The sequence below is a fragment of the Phocoena sinus genome, chromosome 9 (genome assembly GCF_008692025.1).
Source record: "Phocoena sinus isolate mPhoSin1 chromosome 9, mPhoSin1.pri, whole genome shotgun sequence".
NCBI classification, from domain to species: domain Eukaryota; kingdom Metazoa; phylum Chordata; class Mammalia; order Artiodactyla; family Phocoenidae; genus Phocoena; species Phocoena sinus.
Window position 1 is genome coordinate 1,067,303 of NC_045771.1, and position 21,638 is coordinate 1,088,940.

At 53.2% G+C, this 21,638-nt stretch overlaps 1 protein-coding gene across 1 annotated transcript in view; it reads left to right on the top strand.

Moving 5' to 3' along the window:
* Positions 1-21,638, top strand: part of PTPRN2 (protein tyrosine phosphatase receptor type N2) — a 693,051-nt gene that overhangs the window by 656,016 nt on the left and 15,397 nt on the right. The window contains exons 18-21 of the mRNA XM_032644042.1: positions 7,694-7,813; positions 8,938-9,104; positions 14,023-14,076; positions 16,543-16,607. Of these exons, the coding sequence (XP_032499933.1) occupies positions 7,694-7,813; positions 8,938-9,104; positions 14,023-14,076; positions 16,543-16,607 (406 nt within the window). The remainder of the gene's footprint in view (positions 1-7,693; positions 7,814-8,937; positions 9,105-14,022; positions 14,077-16,542; positions 16,608-21,638) is intronic.

The window sequence follows — 21,638 nt, forward strand, 5'->3', positions numbered from 1 at the left end:
CGCGATTAGAATTCTTTCCCTGAATTCACATGATGTGTTCTGAGAATTCGATTCCAAACCAAATGCATGCCCGACCCACGACCTTCCTGTAGAAACATGTTCTGACCTGTGAGGACAGCCCCACGTGTCCCCGGGGCCTGAGGTGGCAGCTCCGGGAGAAGGCAGACCGACATCCGGGTCCAAGTTCACGTGAGGAAAGAAGCAGGAGAGAGGGAGACAACAGCTATTGAGTGCTTACCGTGTGCTGGGCCCGGGGCAGGCGCTCGGGGTGCGTGACCTCACCCGACGCCCCCGACAACCTGGGGTAAGGCTGTTGCGAGTGTGTGATCCCCCCAGACGGGGTCCCGCAGAGACAGGGGGCGGGTGGGGGCCTGGGGCTGGGGAGGGGGTCGGGGAGTTGGTGTTTGGTGGGGCAGAGGCTCAGTTTGGGGGGATGAGAAAGTTCTGGGGACGGTGGTGGTGATGGTGGCACAAGGTGAACGTCCTGAAAGCCCTTGAACCGTACACTTAAAACTAGTTAAGAAGGTATTTCTGTGTTATGTATATTTCACTAGAATAAACGAAAATCAGGACCCCAGTTCCAGCAGAAAAGCCGAGGCCCAGGGATTCCAAACGACGCCCCCCAAATGCACGCAGTAGCTGCAGGCGGGTTTCAGACGGGATCTGTGTGGTCCGACACGCTTCTCACTGACCCACTGGCCTTAAAGCGAGGAGGGGGCGGCGACTGGGCAGGTGTGTCTCCTGCCCAGTGAAGAGGAGAGAAAGGCCATCCCGCCGTGGGGGCTGTCGGCTCTCGCGGGCCAGGCCCCTGCTGTGACGGAGGGGACATGGTGCCTCCCCTCCAGGCACAGAGGGTGTGAGCTGCATCCCCCAGGTGTGCGTGTGCATGTGCGTGCGTGTGTCCAAGGCTAGAACTGGGGGAAGGCTTCTCCAGGAGCCGAGGTTTCCCTGCAAGGAGGGGAGGCCTGCACACCCGCCAGGAGCCAGGCCCGCTGGGCTCACACACGAGCTCCAGGTGCCTCGGGAGCTTGGGGACAGCCTTCCTGGAGAACAGCGGCCTCTGGGCTGTGAGCAGGGTGGGAGGACGAGCCCCGGGCGCAGGCTGCCCGGCCCTGAGCTGTCCAGGCGGGCATCACCCATTGGTCCTGGAGCTGCCCCGGCCCCCGGCCCTACCGTCTCACCCCCGCGTTCCAAGGAGCCCCATCCACGTGGGCCGTGGGCTGTCTGCCGTCTCTCCTTCTGTATTTTCGGACAAAGCAGAAATTCAGGCAGCGCGGTGGCTGGTTCAGGTGCGTGAGGACTCCCTGCGGATGTGGACCCTACGGTCGGCGCGCGAGGTCCCCAGCCAGCCAGCGGTGGCTGAGCTCAGGGCCGGGGCCCCTCCAGGGCAGGGGCTGGTGGCCGTTCCCCGCTCACTGGGGGCTGGGTGAGGGGAGACGCTCTAGAATTTCCAGGCTGGCCCACCTTGCTCGACAGACTTTTTGGTAACTTTCAGACAGAATCAGAGGCTGGAGAGCTGGGCCACAGACTCCAGGGCAGAGGCCTGCTGAGGTCCGCAGCAATTCAGCTGGTGCCCAACTAGTGTCGACATTTATTATTATTATTAACATTTTACCAAGAAAGTAGTCCACCTGTTGATTTCTGTTTCCCACCTTCTGAAAGTATATTCTGCTATGAAGTCTTAACTGGGGAAGTGCACTTTTCCAAACGGATGGGCTGGATTTAAATAAAGTGTTTTTCGAGTTCGTGGCCCGGTCCGGGAAGATCCCACATGCCGCGGAGCGGCTGGGTCCGTGAGCCATGGCCACTGAGCCTGCGCGTCCAGAGCCTGTGCTCCTTAACGGGAGAGGCCACAGCAGTGAGAGGCCTGCGTACTGCAAAAAAAAAAAAATAAAGTGTTTTTATTCCGTAGCACCCGTCAGTCGTCGTTCTTAGGATGGTCAAGGAAAAACCCGAGCGAAGTACCGTGGAAGACCGAAGGAACATAAAGATTTTTCCTCCAGGGACTTGCTGCGCAGGGGGGTGAAACAGAAATGCAGTAGAAAGGTCATGACGAATTACAGGGGTGAGCCGTGCGCCGGGGCCACGCGGGTCCAGCAGACAGGGAGCCGGAAGGCGGCAGCCCCGTTTCCATAGCGCGCCCGGGCTCCCACCTCTGGGCAGGTCAGCTGACAGCCAGCGTCACCCAGGCCCCCAGGAGCCTAGCCCGGAACACCCAGAGGTGACCCTCGCTGGGCGCGCCCGTGCAGACACCCCAGTGCCCCCCAGTCGGCAGGACGCCTGGTCACGTCAGGGCTCGCGATGTCAGGGTGTTCTAAGAGGCGGGACCCAGAGTAGGAGGACGTCCTCCAGTCCCTGTCCCGCAGCTCATGCCGAGTCACTGCTGGATATTCATCCAGCACTAGCCCTGGGCAGTGAATGATGGGAAAGAGAAGGATTTGCAGATTTTACTGATTCTGGAGTGTTAAGAGATTGTGGTCAGAGAAATGTACTCAGGAGCCCTGTGAACTTTGACGTTAAAGCACATAACTTGATTAACTTAAAGGAGTGCGGGATTTGAGGACAGTGAATTTCTAGGAAAAACCTGATCTTTCATTTCCACGCGTTCACAAGTACTTTAACCACGTGCCCTAGATTTTCCAGGATATTTTGCTTCAAATATTTAGTCTGGTTGAATTCTCCGTACATGAATTCACAAACCTTTAAAGATAAGAGGAAACTTTTGTCAGATCATCTTGTGTAAACGTGGGTTTGGAGACCGTGCTCTGAGCGGGGCTGTGCGCAGTCGTGTATGGTGAGCCCGGCAGGGCATCCTTGCGCCAGGCACGTGGCAGAGCCTTAGCTCAGGCTCGGGTAAGAAACACAGCCTGAGTTTCCTCTTTAACTGATTTTTATGGACCTCAGCTGAAAACCCTTTGCTTTTCTGTGTAATACTGCTTCCTTAGTCTGTCTTTCCTTTCTTCTTTTTTCTTTCTTTCTTTGTTTTTTCTTCTTTCTTCTTTTTTCTCCTCCCTCCTTCTCTTGATTCACAAGTGGATCCGATGCATTTACATCAGGTCCTGATTTTGAAAAGAAAGATGGCAGCCTGAGTGGCACTTTCTTTACCTAAGAAGTCAACATGCACATTAAATTTGAAACACAAACGCAGGCCCGGGAGCTGTAAGTGATTCTAAGGGACAAGAGTCCGGGCCCAGGTGACTCCCCGTACAGTCAGACACCTGACATAAACACCTCCACAGCAACGGCACAAAGTTCGGATAAACAGGCGGCTTGGTGTGTGAGTGGCCTCGCCGTGGAAACGCTGAATGGCCACGCCAGCCACATCGCCTCTGCCTGACACACAAGCAGGCTGTTCTGTCTTTGCTCGGTTCCAGTGAAATGCCAAGTATCCCTTGTGGAGACGGTTCCTCCTTCCTGCTGGTGGGAAACGTCCAGAGGTGACTGCTGTAGTTTAGCCAGAGTCGAGACTGGCTTGGGCTCAGTTCTGATCTTAGTAGCTGGGAGATGCCTTCCTGCCTGCTCGGCCCTTCCTGGGTGTCAGCATTTAATATCGGCTTGCTACCATCACCTCAGGGTTTTATCTCCAAGGGAGGCCCACGCTGACAGCTTTGTTTACTGAGAAGCAAGCCAGGTGGGTGTGAGTCGCGCATGGAAGATGTGATCAAGATTTCATCACCTTCGTCCTCATTTAGCCAGGCCGCCGCCCCCGGCGTTCACAGTTTGACTCAGGGCCTGTGATTGTGTAGCCAAAGCAGACCAGAGTCTGGAAAGGCTTAATGGCGCGTTTCTTACGACCGTCCTCTGGACGGGACGAGAGCGGGGCTGGGGGTCTGCACTGCAGAAGTGCCACAGACACTGCTGTTTTTCTTCTTTAATAGACCTCAGAGCACATGGTTACAGCTGATTGACATAAAATGCAGGTGCTCTGAGACCTCTTTGAGTCCTCATCGTTTTCGAATTTGTCAGCATCCTTATTGCCAGGCTTAAGCTGATCTCCGTTCAACCTTTGAAAAGAAGTTGGCAGCGGGAATGGGTCGTGTGGCGGGGTGGCGAGGATGCTCGGCCTGGTCTGGAGAAAAGCTGCCCCACTTGCTGCAGTGGCAGCTGCAATGGGCGTGCAGACAGCGCATGCGCTTCGAGAAAACCACTTTTCTGTGCACTGAGCGAGTCCTAGGAGCACTTCTGTCAGGCGAGCCTTTGATAGCGTTTTCTTTGAGTTCTCTTTTTACGGAACTGTTCAAATGATCTCTTCTTAAAATATGTATTGTTTTCAACTAAGCATCAGCTGTAATAAATCCCTGTGCCAGATGCCTTGGAGGTAGAAATGGCAACCAGACAAGGCTCTAGTCTTCAAGGAGATGACAATCTGGTAGTAGAAAGTCGTGCCAACACAGACGAGACCAGTACAAGTGGAAAGGGGCTCATCACAAGGGATCCAGGGAGAGGGAGGAGAAGCTTCCTGCCGGGAGAGACCAGAGAGCTTTGTAGAAGAAACCCTGGCCTTTTACCCATTCAGGTGGATTGTCTTGCCTTTAATCGGGTCTCAGCCGGGCTTTGAAAGAGTTTTGTTTGCTAAACACTTGGTGCTCCAGAAAGACTTGGAATGAAGAGACCCTGTAGTTTCTTTCCATCTGCTCTAATTAGCTTAATATAAGGAACTTGGAGCTGATGTCTTTCAACACCTGTGGATGATTTGGGGCTGGAGTAGAGGGCGGGTATCAGTGAGTGTATGCCTTTCCTGGGGCTGCCGTAACAAATTTCCACAAACTGGGTGGCTTAGAACAGTGGAAGTGTATTCTCTCAGTTCTAGAGGCCGGAAGTCCAAAATCCAGGTACCGGCAGGGCTGCTCTCCCTCGGAAGCTCTGAGAGGAGGACCTTCCAGCTTTTAGGTGCCCCGAGTGTTCCTGGCAGTGTCTCCCCAGTCCCAGCCCGTGTTCACATGGTGTTTCCCTCCTCTTGTGTTGGATTAGGACCCACCCTGATGGAGTATAACCTCGTCTTTTTAATCCTATGACATATGCAGAGACCCTCTTTCCAAATAAGGCCGCGTTCATAGGTGCCAGGGGTTAAGACGTCAACATGTCTTTTCAGGGGTCAAGACGTCAACATGTCAAAGTTCAACCCCTGCGGGGTTGCAGAGAGCGATATGGTGTTTGTTTTTTAACCAACAATCTGTAACTTACTTACTCAGTTGGATCAAATTCCCTCTAGAGTATGTATTTCATGTCACTTGGGCCAACGGTCTGACTACGGCTGCGTGCTAACTTTTCCACTCGCCTGGGTCTGATGACCATGAACAGGTTCCCAGGCTCAGCTCCATCAGCTGCGTTGCCATCATGTGTTCCTTCTCTGGGTGGCCTCTGAGTGCCACTCGGGGCTGGGAGCACAGGCATGGGTGGCAGGGTGTAGCTGGAGTGTTTTATGACAGCCCAGGACCTCGGAGATGGCTACCCCGACCCCTGTGACACCACCACCAGTGAAGAAGTCGGTGGGCATCGTCACCACCGGTGGCCCCGTCACGCCTGCCCCCAACCCCTGTGTGCGGGGTGATAACATGCCTTCCGGGTGGGCTTCCCTGGCCTGTGCTGGTGCGTTCTAGGAGAAGCTCATGAAAAGGGGGGCATTTCTGGTTCTTCTCCCAACGTAGCACCAGGGACTTATCCTCGGGATCCCACATGTAAGGCCACGTTTAATCCACGCTGACAGCTTTCTTCTGACCCAGGGCTGACAGCACCTGCTTCCTGTTCGGGAAAAGGAACCCACTTTATGTCAGTAAAGGACTGTTATGGCCAGGACCTCTCTCCCCACCCCTGCCGTGGCCTCTGATGTCCTGACCCGTGCTAGGTGCCCAATGAACCGGGAGACGACCACGCATGCTGTGTTGTCTGACACTGAATCAAACGGAAAGTGCTAGGAAGTGCCACTTCTGGCATTCAGCCATCATCGCTCTTTAATTCAGCAAAGCGCTGGCTTCAGTGGACCACAGCAAGATCAGGTAGGGAATCCGGGTCGTTTTTTACTTCCTCGAAGAGAAAAATGTAGTAGGTTTCTCAAAGATTGGGCACAGAAATCGCGTCTTCCCCACGCCAGGCGTGACCCTGCAAAACCAAGCCAAGGAAGAGGGTGGGAGTGCAGTCTCCTGTTCAGAAGCTGAACCTGCTCAGCTGGGGTTTCCACCAGCTCCTGTATTCCCTCCGAAACCCGCCACAGCTTTCCCGGTGTGCTCGGGGGGCCAGCTGGCCAGGCAGCGCGGTGGGAGACCGGAAAAGGTGGCGAAGGTGGCTGTCGCCCCGCGCACAGGCTCCAGGCCACACGGGCAGGGCTGGTGCCCACGTGGGCTGAGATTGCTTTGATTTAGTCAGTTCCCCTGTCTGCTTTCACACAGTGACCTCAAAAGAAGTATTATCCCCAGGAGTGCCTTTGGGGTTGTTCGTTTAAATTATTTCATTTGGATTCACTCTTAACCAAACCTTCAGAGAGCCAGGCGGGTCCCCAGACGGAAGGACCTCGGTGGGGGAGGGCCTTCCTAACGCCACTCCTGGGGGCCACAAGCAGAGCCTCGACGATTAGTTTATGGCCTGGATCATTGCATTTTTATTACACTCATAAAATCTGTGTTTCTCCTATTTTCGTAATGGCTTCACTAGGCTTCTGCACCTTCTCAAGGCACATTAAACCGCTCTGTGTTAGGAGGACAGATCAGCGGGTAGGTCTGGAGGCCTGAGAAGCTTAGAGCGGGCGCTGGCTTTGAATTCTCATCTGTTGTTGGATTTGCACTAAAGGGAAGGAAAGCATGTGGGTTTGAGCGTAATTCACGTTTATGTGGGCTCTTTTGTAAACACTGCAGCAAGTCCCCTTGAATTCCACTATAGATGATACACAAAGAGGGGCCTTAAGAATATTGACTATTTCTATCCCTTACGTTTAACCCATAGAATCAGTGGTTTTAGCAAAAGTGCTCCAAGCACGTAGGCTCGCGGCCACAAAGTTGTGAGTTTTGTCTGAAAAGAAGCCAAGCTCGAGAGCCTTTGTGTCTTTGCCACGTCTGGTGTTTAAACGTGGGTCCATTTGTTTCTCGTGTCTCGGAGCTGGTTTTGGTGTGGCTGTTACGGATGATTAAGTCAGGTTGGGGTGCGCTTTCCTTTGGGCGGTATTGCTATATTTCGGTAAAAGGAAACGAAATGCCGGTGGGGACTCGTGGCTGTAACGCACTTGGGAAGAAATGCTTTCAGGGCTGTTTCCGATAGGATGGCAGCTCCACAAAGCAAACTGTTGGTCAAGTCGCACAAACAATGACAAGTGCTGGAAAACGAACACGTCCACTAATTTCTGTTTGTGTCCCATGGAGATGTGGTGTGTCCGAGTCAGGCCAGCCAACCCACTGTGGGACCAGTCGCCTGTTTGTCCTGCGTTACAGACCAAAACGGGGGGAGCCGGGCAGCTGAACATACAACTGAGGAGGTTTTACAGGATGTGGAACGAGTTTACTAGATTCTCTTTTTAATATTCCACGGAACATGCAAATTATGGGGCCAGCATATTCGGAGATGGGAAAGCAGCTGCAGAGCCCACTGTCTAATGAAAATGAAATGAATCTCCTGTGCACGGAACAGATTCGGACTGTGTCTCCGGGGCACTAACTACGCATGTCATGGGGCTCAGCCACTCACGCCGGTCTCTGTCTGTCTGCAGATGGTGTGGGAGAGCGGCTGTGTGGTCATCGTCATGCTGACCCCCCTCTCGGAGAACGGCGTCAGGCAGTGTTACCACTACTGGCCGGACGAGGGCTCCAACCTCTACCACGTCTACGAGGTACTTCCCCGGGTGGCCGCCGTGGGCCGTGGGCTTGGGGGCCATGGGCTGTGGAGGGCGCTGGCGGGCCTGCCCTGTGCGGTCACCAGCCGCTGTCCCTTGAAGCCTTGCTGTGCAGTCGGTCCCCGTAGGAGGTGTCCACAGGCCCGTGGTCAACAGACACCAAGACCCTCCAGACATCTATGCCATGGGGACTCTGGCAGAAATGGTTTTCATTTTTTTAATTTTATGAATCCAAATTTGGACAGAAAGGACCAAAAAATGACCTCACTGGGTGGTCAGTTGAGCCTGGTTCTGGAAAACAGGCCCCGAGTGGGTCCTTTTTCAGAAAAAAGCCTCTTGACACCGTCCCTAATTCTTAGCATCCCGCCTGCACCCCAGCCCCTGCTGCTCTCCGGTGGTCTGTGTCCACAGTGCTTGGCCTTTTTATCTGAGGGTCCCCTGCAGGCAAGCTCATTTCTCCTGCTGGATTTTTGCCCACATCAGGAAGGAACTAAGGAAACTTGGGCAGTTAAACCAGTACTGGAGTGTGTCCTTTGACCCTGTTTTGCATGAAAATTACTCAGAATGCCAAAGTCCCACAGCAGGACCCACGTTAGAAGCACAGAGGTTCCCCCTAAGCCGGTCGTGGCTTTGGGGTCCCTGCCCTGGGCTTCCAAGCTCAGGGCCCAGCAGCATCTGTGTAAGCCTTTGGTTTCCTCTTTCTACAGCCAGGTGGTGCCTCCCTGATGACATGTCAGTGAGAGTGGAACCTCGTGTGGCGTTTTTGCTCAAAAGTATAATTTTTCTCGGGTGATTTTTGTTGAAGGTTTACATGGCTTAGAAAAGACAGAAATGAATCGTTTGGATTGTAACAGGTTTTTCCAGTAATTTGACTACTATGCCCCAGAGTGACATTTAAAAAACACACAAAAAACAAAAAAACCACCAAGTGATCTTTTGTGTAAACTCCGTTGAAATTGGGAAGGTAGGCGGGGCTGCTCACCAGCATCCCCCGCACGCCACGTGCCCCCGCGGTCCCCACCCCTCTCTCCGCAATGTGGCTCCGCGCTCAGCCGAGCTGGGCCCCCAGCCAACGCCTGTTTCTGCACACACACACCCCCGTCCGCTCTCCCCCCGCCCAGGTGCATCTGGTCTCTGAACACATCTGGTGCGAGGATTTCCTCGTGAGGAGCTTTTATCTGAAGAACCTTCAAACCAACGAGACTCGCACGGTGACGCAGTTCCACTTCCTGAGCTGGTATGACCAGGGAGTGCCTGCCTCCACGAGGTCCCTTCTGGATTTCCGCAGGTAAGACCCACGGCCCGCCGGTGGGGTAGCGTGCTGAGTGCGGACACGGAGAGAAGGGGTCTCCTGGGTCCAAGGGGCCGTTTGCTGTAAGACGTGCCATCTGCTAAGATTTGTATGTTATAAATCTATTTATGTTGTGTATAGGGGAGGGGAGGGGAGATTATGTTGACTCACACATTAACCGTAAGACGCTTTCTAGCTTTAGAGGTGTTAGAATGTGAGGGGGGAATGGGTATCTTAGAATTGTGGAAATGAGGTCATCGTTTTCGGTAAGATTCTTCAAGTGGTGAAGAATCCTAGGGTGTGAATGTCACAGGCTATTGGTGAAGAGAGCCCAGTTTTCGTTTGGGTGCTCAGCTGGTTAGCTATGGCGATGAGAGCTAGGCCCAGATCCTGAAATGGATGACCTTGGATGAACACCTGGCTGGAGTTCCCGCATTACCGTGTATTTGTGGTGCGGTTTGGAAGCTGACAGTTTAAAAATACCTAGAGAGAAAATGAAGGTGTCGAAGGCCACCCATAACCACGTTCTGAGCTTTCTAGAACCTCCCTTACGTTTAGCTGATTGGAAACCTAGCAGGTATGGAAAACAGATAAATATTCAAAACAAGGAATTAGAGAATAAAGGCAAAGTGCCCTTTAAACCACTTTAATTACACGTGTTCGTAAAGTGATCTGTATCTGAACAGTCACAGATACGTAACTCGAGGGAGGTTGAAACGGCGTGTTGTCATAAAGATGGGGTTTCAGGTATAACTCTGGATTTCTTGAATTTGTGTTACAGATTCTTACAGAAGGTTATTTTGATACTATTTCTTTTGCCTTTTAGCCCACTTTGAAAAACAAAACAAATTTCTTTATTTGAATAGCCCTGTGTGTTAAATAGCACGTGAAACAGCTCCAGCAGAGACGCGAGTTTGGCGTCTCGCCTGTCGCCCTGTCCCCCTACCCAGGGAGGCGGAGGGCGCGAGCGGCAGGGGGTCCTGGACGCTCTTGGACAGACCCACTCCATCCCGATTGCCTGACCATCACTTACATTTTCTTAATACGAGTTTATTTCTAAAAATCTTACTTAGGGCACATTTCCTGTGATAGACTCTTCAAGAAACAGTCATTACTGGCAAAATGGATGCAGCTACACACACGGCCGTTGCCGTGTTGGTGCTCATCCAGTGTGTCTGTACATATATGCATATGGGCGTGTTTCTAGCTCCATATCCATATATGGAGTTGGACAATACATAACCAACCCTCTGTGCTTACCGTTCGTCAGGAAGAAAAATCTGATTCCCCAGATTCCATTTCTCCAGAGTCCCAGGAGATAGGGCCCGAGAAGGTTTCGGTAAATAAAAAGGAACGCGAACCCCCAGACCCGGTTTTGAGCATCTCGTTAGAGAGAAAGCTGTCCTGCCCTCACTAGCGGACAAGGTTGCTCTCATGTACTACCTGGGCCGTTGGTACGATCACATTCTCAGAGCACATCGCGCTCAGACACGGATCGCTGCTTTGTGGTTTTCTGTGTCAAGCAGCCCCCACGTGTCAGCCATCGGAAGGTGAGCCGGCTTCTGAAGACACTGGTCATTTCAATGCAGCGGGGCGGCTCGGCTCCCTTTGAACAATAGACCCGCGTTCATTCCCGTTCTGGCCGAGCGCGTTCGTCAGACACCGAGATGTGTAATTAAATATTTCTGGCGCCCAGAGGGAGCACATTTACACTTTAAAGAGAAACTGCTAAGCTAAGAGATAATTAGCATCACATGTGAGGGCTTTGCTGTAGAAGAATTCTCTGTCTCCGCTACTCTCTCACTCCCGGCTGTGTGTAATGACATCCACTAAAGGCTGCTCACTGTAAACATGGACAACCCTTACTTTGCCAGCTAATGAGCGGTGGCCAGTGTCATTTTTGTGACGTTGCAGCTAGTAATATAAGCCCAGTTGCATAGTCACAAAAGTGATCATTGGAAACTGTGACTGTACTGCAGGGACAGAGTGGGAAGCCCCCTTTCTGAGCCTCTAACGACCTCTGACCTTTGCTTGCTGTTGGTTGCATGGCGGTTCCTTCTCACTCAGTGACCCATGGGTTGGTTTGTATTACTAATCGTTCTTTCTCGGTGAATGCCTCCTGTTGCAGTATATACGGTATCCATCTTACTCAATGTCTGCGGCCTCTTGCTTACTGACGATTTGTTCCAGTAAAGTAAAACCAGACAGCTGTGCATTCCTCATCTTCATGAATAATCCACACCTCTCTCTCGGGTCGACCAGATGAACGCTTTGGTGGACCGTGTGATGCTTCTGCTTTTCTCCTTGTGATGCTTTATATGGTAATAACACAAGTACCCGGTTCTGTGTAAATAAAATTCGAAACCATGGCCGCACACTGGATTTCCACTCGCGCCTCCTCGATTGCTTGCGGCCGTTTGTACATAGGTTTAGCACAGGGAGGGGCTGGCATGGGTATTAAAATTACACTGAGACCTTCTCGGGTCCTGCCGAGGCAGCCGGTCACAGCACGCTGGAGAAAAGAACACTTTGAACGTGTCGTACGATAGAGACCAGAATTGCAGTCTGGAGAAGCAAGTCACAGCCAAAGTAGCCAGTAATTTGCTCTTCAGCCACATTTCTTAGCCAGAGAGGTGGCTCCTGCATTTGGCCAGAGGGGGCCTGACCGGCCGGCTGTACATGGAGCACTGCTGGCCTACCGCTTCCTTATGCTGTCCTTTCCTGCAACCAGCACGTTTCAGAGAAGGGCATCTTGTTGTTGTGTTTATTTCTTTTTCAATGTACCTTTCCTGTGCTTGGCCCCATCAGAAAAAATGAGCAAAACCGGGGGATTGACCGAAAGTTGAGTTTAGCCTTTAGAAACACAGACAGGCCTGGCAGGTGGGAAATGTAACAGGGTGTTGGAGGTGCCGAGCTGAGGTGGTTCACACCTAAAAGATTCCGTGACTGAGAAGCGTCCAGGAGAAAGTTCTGCTTGAAGGTGCAAGGCCTGTAAAAGTAGAGCCACCCCGGCTCTGGTCTCACGGGCGAGCAAGCTCCGTGCTACGCACACACACACACACACACACACACACGGTGTGTGCATCGTGCCTGGACACACACGCGTGCACAGGCACACACACGGCCTTCATTGGGCTGGCGGGCTCCCCACTGCTCACGCTGGAGACAAGTCCTTGGGGCCTGGCATCTATTCTGTCGGAGCTAAAGCTCGCTGTTGCCTTGACAACCTGACTCGAGAATGGGAGGTTTTAGAAGGAGCTGGTAGATCTCTTTTCCAATCTCTTCTTCTCAAAGGGCTGAGAACTTTCCAGGGATCCTGGCACAGACGTTCCCTCAACTTAATCACTTCCCCTTTCCTCTCCCCTAAACCCTAACACTGGGGTGTAGGTCAAAAGCAAGGATAGGCTCCAGCAGAAGCAGTGCCGTGGCCACGAGGACTCTGGGCTGCCTGTTGTACCCGGGTTTCTGGGTCCTCACCTCCCAGGCTCTCTGAGGTCCGGGTTTGAAGCCTGGATCTCAGCCGGGGAGCAGCCACAGAGCAGGTGCTGCTGCCCGATGGCCCCGGGCGTGGCCGTCTCCGGGCACACGTTACGTGGACCGCACGGCCACCTCCTGCCACTTCCCTTGTGCCGTTCTGGGGGTGGAGTCTCCCTTCAGAAGCGCCTATTCTGTTCACTCCATAGCGGAAGTAGGAAAGCAACAGAGCTCTGACATTTGGGCAATAAATGTCATTTTATGTGACATTAAAATACCCACTCAGCTCACCCGTCAGCTACAGCACTCGACTCCCTCCCAATCCCACACTGTCTCAGGGGTTTGTAGCAAGAGAACCCGCTGATTGAATTTCCACTTTCAACTATTTCCATGCTGAGCAGACAAGCCTTTGCAGAGAAATGTGACATTTTCCCATTTCCGGCATATGAAGAAAAAGATTTTTCTCTACTGTCATTCTTTTTAAAATTTAACTTCACGTCTTATATCATAGAAATTCACAGTCACAGCATATTTTAGAGCACACCCCCGTCACACGTTATTTCCCTCCAATTAACCAAAATTCTGTCTTTAATTTTCTTTATTTAGAAAGATTTTACTGAGAATTTGGATATAATTTGTAAACATGATTAGTTGTTTCACTGAATTACAAAAAATATCAAGCTTATACAGTGAATTTCCTAGCAGTGCTCTGTAGTGATTTAGGATTTGGTTACAAAATCTTAATCTACGCTTCTTGTTAATTTTCATGAATTCTGACCTAAAATCTGCACAACCGAGTTGTTTTAAACATAATCAACGCTTCTTGTTAATTTTCATAAATTCTAACCTAAAATCTGCACAAACAAGTTGTTTTAAACATAATCAGATTTATAAAAATGGAAATATGTGTCTTGGACATAATTGAGGCTTCTCTGTAATTTAGATATCCTTACGAAACTGACAGATCGAGAAGTGTCTTTAAGATGCTGTTTTGAGACATCACAGTAATGTTGCATCCCAATGTGATGTCTAGACTGTAAGAAATGCGGAGTGTAAATTGCAAAACTCAAAAATTTAAGCGAAGAATCTAGACATATCACAACAACAACGGAAGTCAAATTAACTAGAGCAAGGGGTGGGGGGGCGGGGAGGCTCACACCGATGGATCTGTTGACCTCAGGCCAGAGTTCATACTTGTAAAGGGAAAAAGAAAGCTGTGTAAATGTAAGAATTGTTTTCAAAGCTCTGTTTAATAATTTAATATTGAAAAGAAAAATAAACCTTTGAAAATGTGTGCATAATTTTGATCTTCTTTGTCAAAACAGGGTATTGCAAAACGATGTCCAAGAGACGGTCTGTTTGCTTTGGCGTATGGGTTGTTTGGATGGCTGCTACAGAGTCTAGTACATAATCATAACTTCTGTGTCTCTCTTTATTTCAGAAAAGTAAACAAGTGCTACAGGGGCCGTTCTTGTCCAATAATTGTCCACTGCAGGCAAGTACAACTTTTAACCTGGATTAAGAAGTGTTCACTACCTCAAAAGTAACCACTATTAAATATAGGAACTGAACCTCCTGATTGCTTAATAAGTGTATCTAACTGGTACTTCTAAAGGAAACCGAGGATATAAACTTATTTTGTCTTAAACCCTCCTGGGACTGCTGCGCAAACGCTCTGAGACGGTGTGTGTGGTGTGTGGAGGGGTCTCGGCCCAGCACACCTTGCAGATGTTTGGAAACCTGCGCAGAGGCTGGGGCCAGTTATGAACGGGACAGACCTGGAATCAAACAAGTGGCCTTCGGGTGAAAGTTCAGTGGCTCACGTGTCCTCAAGTGGGTTCCCCCCAACCGAGAAGAAAGATCCACTGGAAGAAAACTCCCTCCGAGGGCGAGCTCTTCCCCGAGCTCCCTACCCACCTCTTTTGGTGAAGAAGTGCGCCCCATTGTCTAGAACTGTCTTGCAGAGTATTCCTTTCTGCCTGGGATAAAAAGGAGTCAGGTCTCCAAAGATCAGTCAGGAAGTCTGTGCATGCATGTGTCTGAGTGTGTGTGTGTCCGTGTGTGTGTACCTGCACGAGTGTGTGTGTATCTGAGTGTGTGGGTGTGGAATGTGTGTCCGTGTGTGTGTACCTGCATGAGTGTGTGTGTATCTGAGTGTGTGGGTGTGGAATGTGTGTGCCTGTGTGTCCGTGTGTGTGTACCTGCATGAGTGTGTGTGTATCTGAGTGTGTGGGTGTGGAATGTGTGTGCCTGTGTGTCCGTGTGTGTGTACCTGCATGAGTGTGTGTGTGTGTTTCTGTGTCGGTCCGTGAGAGAAGACGAGGTGTGCAGAGTATGGTCTGTATCCTCGAGAACTGGACCAGAGCACCGTTAACCCACCCATGGAGAACCGTCTCCAGTTCTGAGGCAGATCTGGGCAGAGCTGTGTGACGTGAGCTGAAGGGACCTGAGGAAACCCTCGGCCGAAGGCCGGTCACTCGGGCGTCGGCGACACTGGCATGGCGGCATCCCCGCCTCTGGAGCGCAGGTGGGCACGGCACAATGCGGAATCATTCTCTTTCCAACCAAGGCTTTTTCCACCGTTTGTTTGAGAGACGTGTTGAGGCCACACTCAGCGACTCTTTGCTGTGAAAGGATAAGCGGCAGGTCCGAGACTGAGAGCGCGGTCACACAGCTCCCCAAGTCCTGAAACGGAGACGCTGGTCTTCTCCTTCAGTTGGCTGACTCTGCCAGGAGTATACGTGTAAACACCATCCTCTTACTTACATGCTGCCCATGGGCGTGAGAACGGCCTGCTTGACCTAAGGACCATCTCAGGGCACATGGTGCAGGAGGAGAGATGCAGGGCTACTTCCTCCTAGAAGAGGCACCTTCCTTTTCTCTCACTGGCTATTGTCGAGCCACAATTCAGAACGTTTTTACATCTCGTCCAGGTGGTGATTATTCCCATTACAGCTGGGGGCGAGGGGGGATGAAGAGAGGCTCCGTTGCAGTGACGGGGGACATGTGCACCCCACTCCTTAGACGGACGGACAGACGGCCCCCCGAGGGTGTGGACACCCGAGACCTGCACCCGTCCTTCTTCCCCTGCTCACAGCTGGCCTCTTGCAGACACTTTGAATACAAATGCCATCAACTCTGACACTGCCGGGCATTTCTTTATTTCATTTTTTTTCTGACAAAATTTGCTGAATCTTTGACCAAAGAGGGGAGAAAAAAGGAAGAAAGGAACAAATCAACACAGGCACAATAGCTAATCTGCACCGCTGTTAGCTCAGGGCTGAAAGCGCTCCAGTCTCCCCTCTGCCCCTCCTCTTCCCCCTCCCTCTCCGCCTCCTTCCCCTTCTCTTCCCCTCCCCCTCCCCCTCCCCTTCCCTCCCCTTCCCCTCCCCCTCCCCTCCACTCCCCTCCTCCTCCCCTCCCCCTCCCCTTCCCCTCCCCCTCCTCCCCTCCCCTCCCCTCCCCTCCCCTCCCCTCCCCTCCCCTCCCCTTCCCCCTCCCCTCCCTCCCCTTCCCCCTCCTCTCCCCTTCCCTCTCCCTCCCCTCCCCTCCCATCCCCCATCCCCTCCCCTCCCCTCCCTTTCCCCCTCCCCTCCCCTCCCTTTCCCCCTCCCCTCCCCTCCCTTTCCCCCTCCCCTCCCCTCCCTTTCCCCCTCCCTCCCCTCCCTTTCCCCCTCTCCCCTTCCCTCTCCCCTCCCCTCCCTTTCCCCTTCCCCTCCCCTCCCTCCCCCTCCCATCTCCTCCCCCCTCCCCTCCTCCTCCTCCCCCTCCATTCCCATCCTCCTCCCCTCTCCCCCCCTGACCCCCCTCACCCCCTTTCTTTCTCTTCCTCTCCAATTCTCCACCCTGCCCTCCTCTCATGGGCCCCCCTTGAGCACAGAGGCAAGATGCCATCGTTGGCGTGTGGGGAGTGGGGACAGCATGGTGCGTTGTGTCCTCATCTCTCTCCTTCTATTGACAGTGACGGCGCGGGCAGGAGCGGCACCTACATCCTGATCGACATGGTTCTCAATAAGATGGCCAAAGGTAAGACTCAGAGCGGGGCTGCTTTGTTGTGGCTCAGAGCCAGATGGGGTTGCCATGGCAACCTCGGTGCAGTAGTCACAGAAATCCTTGGGGAAAATTAGCCTGGGCCGCAGGAAGGCTGTTTGCGGCAAAGCGCGTTCATTTCTAAGGTTCCTCCTTCGTCACCTCCTCCGCCCGGGGTCGCGCTCTGGCCTCAGCACACAGTCGGTGACGCGTGAGTGCTCGCTGAGGACGTCCTGTGTTAACACCAGGAGTGAGGAGAAGGCAGCCCTGATCTTCCAGCGTTTCAGCAGCTCAGAATAGCCTTAAATCCTCCCTGTTATTCAAACTATATCTGCAAAATTCAGAGCCACCTAAAATCTCTTGGAGTGAGTGTCTCTAAAATAGGTCACCTTTGGACGCCCCTTTGTAACATCGTTTTAGCACATGAATCGCTGTCCGTGGTCCTGGGCCTTTTCCTCCTAAAGACAGTGTCGGGGGACCTGGGGTTAGAGTGCTGTGATGAGTGCTGTGATGACCTGGGATGAGTTCATGGCTTGGGTGGAGTTTAACCCATGAGAGTACAGGGACCAAACGGGGCTGGCGGCTCCCCAAGCGTGGTCCACAGAACAAACCCGTGAGGTGTCCCCTTAGAGGCCAGAGTGCGCTCCATAGTCAACTGGGAGAAGATTCTCTCGGACCCGCCTCTGGGAGAACCACACACGTCAGCAGGGAGACCCTAACCTGACCTGAAAAGGCACTTCCTTGTTCTTGAGATGCCTGTCAGCCTCCAGGGAACTTGGGCAGGAAACACTGCGATGAGTGACGTCTTACATTCTCCTTCCCACCTGTGAAAACGTCGTCCTCTCTACATTGACACACACTCACGCACACACGCACACGTGTGTTCTTAGCTAGGACACCCACCTTCCAGGACGCCCACCCTTCATCCTTTGCCTGGCAATAAGAGCAGACACTGATTACAGAAATGGATTTCTATACATTGTCACACCACTGTCAGCAGCTCTGAAATAGGCATCTTTCTTACTCCATTTCTCCTGGTTAAAAGAAAAACAGAACACATCTTTAGCCCAGGGATATCGACGTGTGAGGATAAAATAATAGCCATTGTGTTACACACAAGGACTAGAGAGCTTGAGCGTTACCAGCCCTACAGCTAGTAAGCATGTGACCAGCCGGGACCCGGGACTGGCCCCCCTTGGTGCTGCAGGCTCCCTGCCGGCTCCGGGGCGGGGAGGCAGGGGTGCGGGACAGTGGGCCGGGCTCACACCACCAGAGACCGTATTTCACGCCCTGAAGTAGCTCCGAGCTGTGATGTGCAAACAAAGAAACAACGAAGCAAATGCAAATGCTCTGACGGTGCTTTTTAATAACATGTTTTGGCCTCAGATCCAAAAAGCGAACTTTTTTGGTGGGAAGGTCGTTTGTTCCCCGTCCAGTAATGCCGCTGTGTCCCATCGACTGTATCTGTGTCTTCATTTGCAAATGCGCCGTCACTACAGCCGGCAGCCCACAGCGGAATTCCTGCTTCTCCCCCATCCTGCTCCCCTGTCTGCTGTCACATGTAGTGTTTCCCCGTCTATCAAACCAAATGCCTTCCGAGAATGCAGATCCCCTTGCATGTTTGAGGTGCCGCCTTTGCGTGTAAGCAAGTGACACAGGAACCCACTGCGTATACACCGTGTGGCATGGCGCCCGGCTCGTCCCAAGGACAGGCGCCCCAGCGGTACCGGTACCGGGGCCGGGGGGGAGTACCCGGGTGTCCACCCAGCAGGTGTGAGGGCACCTGGAGCGGGACAGTGCCACAGCCCCGGGGGCGGGGCCGACTCCCATCCCGGCTGCCCCCCGCCCCGCCTGCCCCTGGGCCCGAGGTGCCTGCCCTGTCTTGTCAAATCCCACTTGAGGCTCGGCTGCGGCAACAGTGCGAGCCCAGCCATGTGGAACTGACCCGGGAGGGCGGTCTCCAGGCTCTTTCAGAGATTGGTCACCCCTCATTCTGCCCCTGACCTGCTCCCCTCTGCCCGGGGGCCCGCGCTGTGCAATCCCCTGACCCGGGGCCCAGGCTGCAGTCTCGGGACAGATCAAAGGGCAGGGCGGCCCCTCGGCCTGCGAGGTGGGCCTTTCCCAGGCCGCCCCGGCGAGCGGCCGCCGGGGTTTTGTTCTGGGCCAGGCTTGCGGGGCCGGGCGGCCAGGGCCACCTTTGTCTGGCCTGAGAAGCCGGAGGCCCATACTGCCGGCCCGCGTTGATCAAATGATCAAAGGCTCTGGGCCTGGACACGAAACCTTTCTTCCCATTCCCTTTTTCTTAAAGGAATGAATTGCAGGAGGACCGAAGAATGCCTCTCCCAAGCTCTCCTGCAGCCCGGCGCCTGCGTCGGCCCTGGGCTCTGAGGCTGGCCGGGGACACTCGGGCAGCCCAGCCAGCCACAACCTGGAGCCTGGGCTGGGCACACGGGCTTCGGGGAGTAAAGCCTTTGATACAGCAGGAATCATAAGGGGCTTTCGGCACCGTCTGGTCTGTCAGCGAGCAGACGGGATGCGGTTTGAAGTCTGAGTTGGGGGGGGCTGGTTCTCTGCCCGGGTTTGTGGCGGGAAAGTCAGGGGTCAACCTGTAGAATTCTTCCACACATTTTTCCTGTGGCTGCGAACACACGTCTAACTCAGGCTAATATTTTGGGTCAGAATCAGGGTTTGGTAGCATTCCCCTCTCACCTAGAGACTGAGCTCAAGCGTAGCAACGTTGGTTTTGCAGCCGAGATATTTTCCAAGCTTGTGCCTTTTACGTTTTTGTCCGTGACCTCTCTTTGCCCAGGGTTTTTCATATTTCACCACAATTTTCAAACAAATGGAGAGCGCCAGGCGGATGGTGGGGCTTCCCGAGGATCACATGTGCTGGGTCACCTGGAGGTGGCCTCACTGGCTGTCCCTCACCGGGGGCCACGGAGGAAGCCCCACCTCTGGGAAGCTGGCCGTGCCACCCTGAGCCTCCTGGCTCCTGGGGTGTCCGCAGCCCTGGACTGTCCTGGGGGGCCCGTTCCTTTCGTTCGGCAGGAACTGCAGCAGGACTGGGATTTCATGGTATGACATGGGGTGCCAGCCCGAGTCGGCAGGTGCGCCTGGAGATGCCTTTTAAGCTCGCGTCGGCCGCGAGTTCGTCCTAAGCGGTCTCAGCACGGAGTGTGAAGGGATGTGCAGTGCCCGCGTGGCCGTCTGTCCAGCTCCGGGTCTCCATCCTCAGGAAGCTCGTCGTCTTTACTGTTTCCCTGTCACATGGTGGCATCAGTAAGCATCTCCTCGTGCAAGGGGATGCGTCATCTCCATCGTACCTCCTGTGTCTGTGAATCTGACAGCTCTTGGGACCTCACATGAGTGGAATCAGACAGTTTGTGCCCTTCTGTGCCTCGCTTATGTCACTGAGCACCATGTCCTCAAGGTTCACCGTGTTGGAGCCGGTGGCAGGATTTCCTTCCTGGCTGAGGCTGAATGACGTTCCATTGCAGGGGTGGGGACCACGGGTAGCTGATCCGTCATCCACCTATAGACACTCGGGTCGCTTCCACCTTTCAGCTGTTGAATTAATGCTACTATGATCGTGGGTGTGCAAACATCTCTTTGAGCTGCTGCTTTCAATTCTTTGGGGTTATACACCCAGTGTGGAATTGCTGGATCGTATGGCAGTTTTATTTCTAATTTCTTGAGGACCCTCCGTACTGTTTTCCACAGCAGCTGCACCATTTTCCATTCCCACCAACAGTGCATACGGAAGAGCTCCAGTTCCCACACCCCCTTCAACACTTGTGTCATTTTCTGGGGTTTTGATAGCAGCCATCCTCATGGCTGTGAAGCAGCTTCTCGCTGTGGGCTTGCTTTGCATTTTCCTAAGGACTAGAGATGTTGAGCACCTTTTCATGTGCGTGTCAACCATTTGGACATTTTCTTTGGAGAAGTGTCTATTCAAGTTCTTTGCCCATTTTTTAATTGGGCTGTTTGTTTTTTTGTCATTGAGATGTAGGAGTCCTTTATATATTGTGAATATTAAACCCTTATCAGATGTGTGATTTGCAAATATTTTCTCCCATTCTGGGAGAAGTAACACTTCGTGGCTCATTGAACTTTTAAAACCCAGCACTCCCCCAGAGCTGCACTGTTCAGGGCATTAGCCATTAGCCACGTGTGGCAACTTACATGATAAGATTGAAATGCTGACCACATGCCAGGCGCCCCAATAACACAGGTGCCCGGGGGCTACCAAACAGGCGGTACAGACGGAAAACGCACCCGTAGCAGGAAGTCCCGTTGGGCGGCCGTGCTCCAGGGAGCAGAGCTGAAGGTGGTCGTCCACGTGTGTCCGGTCCTCCACTCTCTTCTGTCTCTCGGCCCTGCTCCCTCCGTCCCTTCCTCTGTGGCCTTGGACTGGCCTCCCCGCTCGCTCCTGTGCCCGTCTCTTCTGCACACAGCGGTCAGCGGGATGTTAAAGAGAAAGATCTCGGGAGGCCCCACGTGTTCGCAGCCCCTCTCTCTGGGCCACGCCGGCTCCTTCCTGCAGAACCCAGGACCCGGCCCTCGTCTGCGGGGGACGTGCCCCCCAGTCCCTTTCCCCACTCGTGGGCCCTGCTGTCCCCCTCGGCCACCATCGCCATATCGTTCCCCCTTTTGGCAAATAACGGGCTGAAACACAGAAGTGCCGTTCCAACCTAGTACTTATTGAGCACCCAGAATACATGGTGAACAAGGGAAACGATCTGTCCTCCTGGGCTTTACACTCCATGAAGAGAAGCAGGTAGTGGCTGCAGCTTGTGACTTGGGGCCCCGGGATGCAGGGGCAGTGGCGGGGTCGCTTCACCCCACGCCTGTCACAGAGCCCCGTACGCGTCTGTAGCCCGTTCCTCACAGCCCCAAGGGGCCCTGAGGGATCATTTATTCCGACACTTGGTTGCAAACTGAGGAAGCAGATCCCCAGGGGTTTGGTGACGTGCTGGAAGGCAACCAGCTGGCCAGGCTGATGCGGAGCCCTGGTCTTTCTGCAAATGG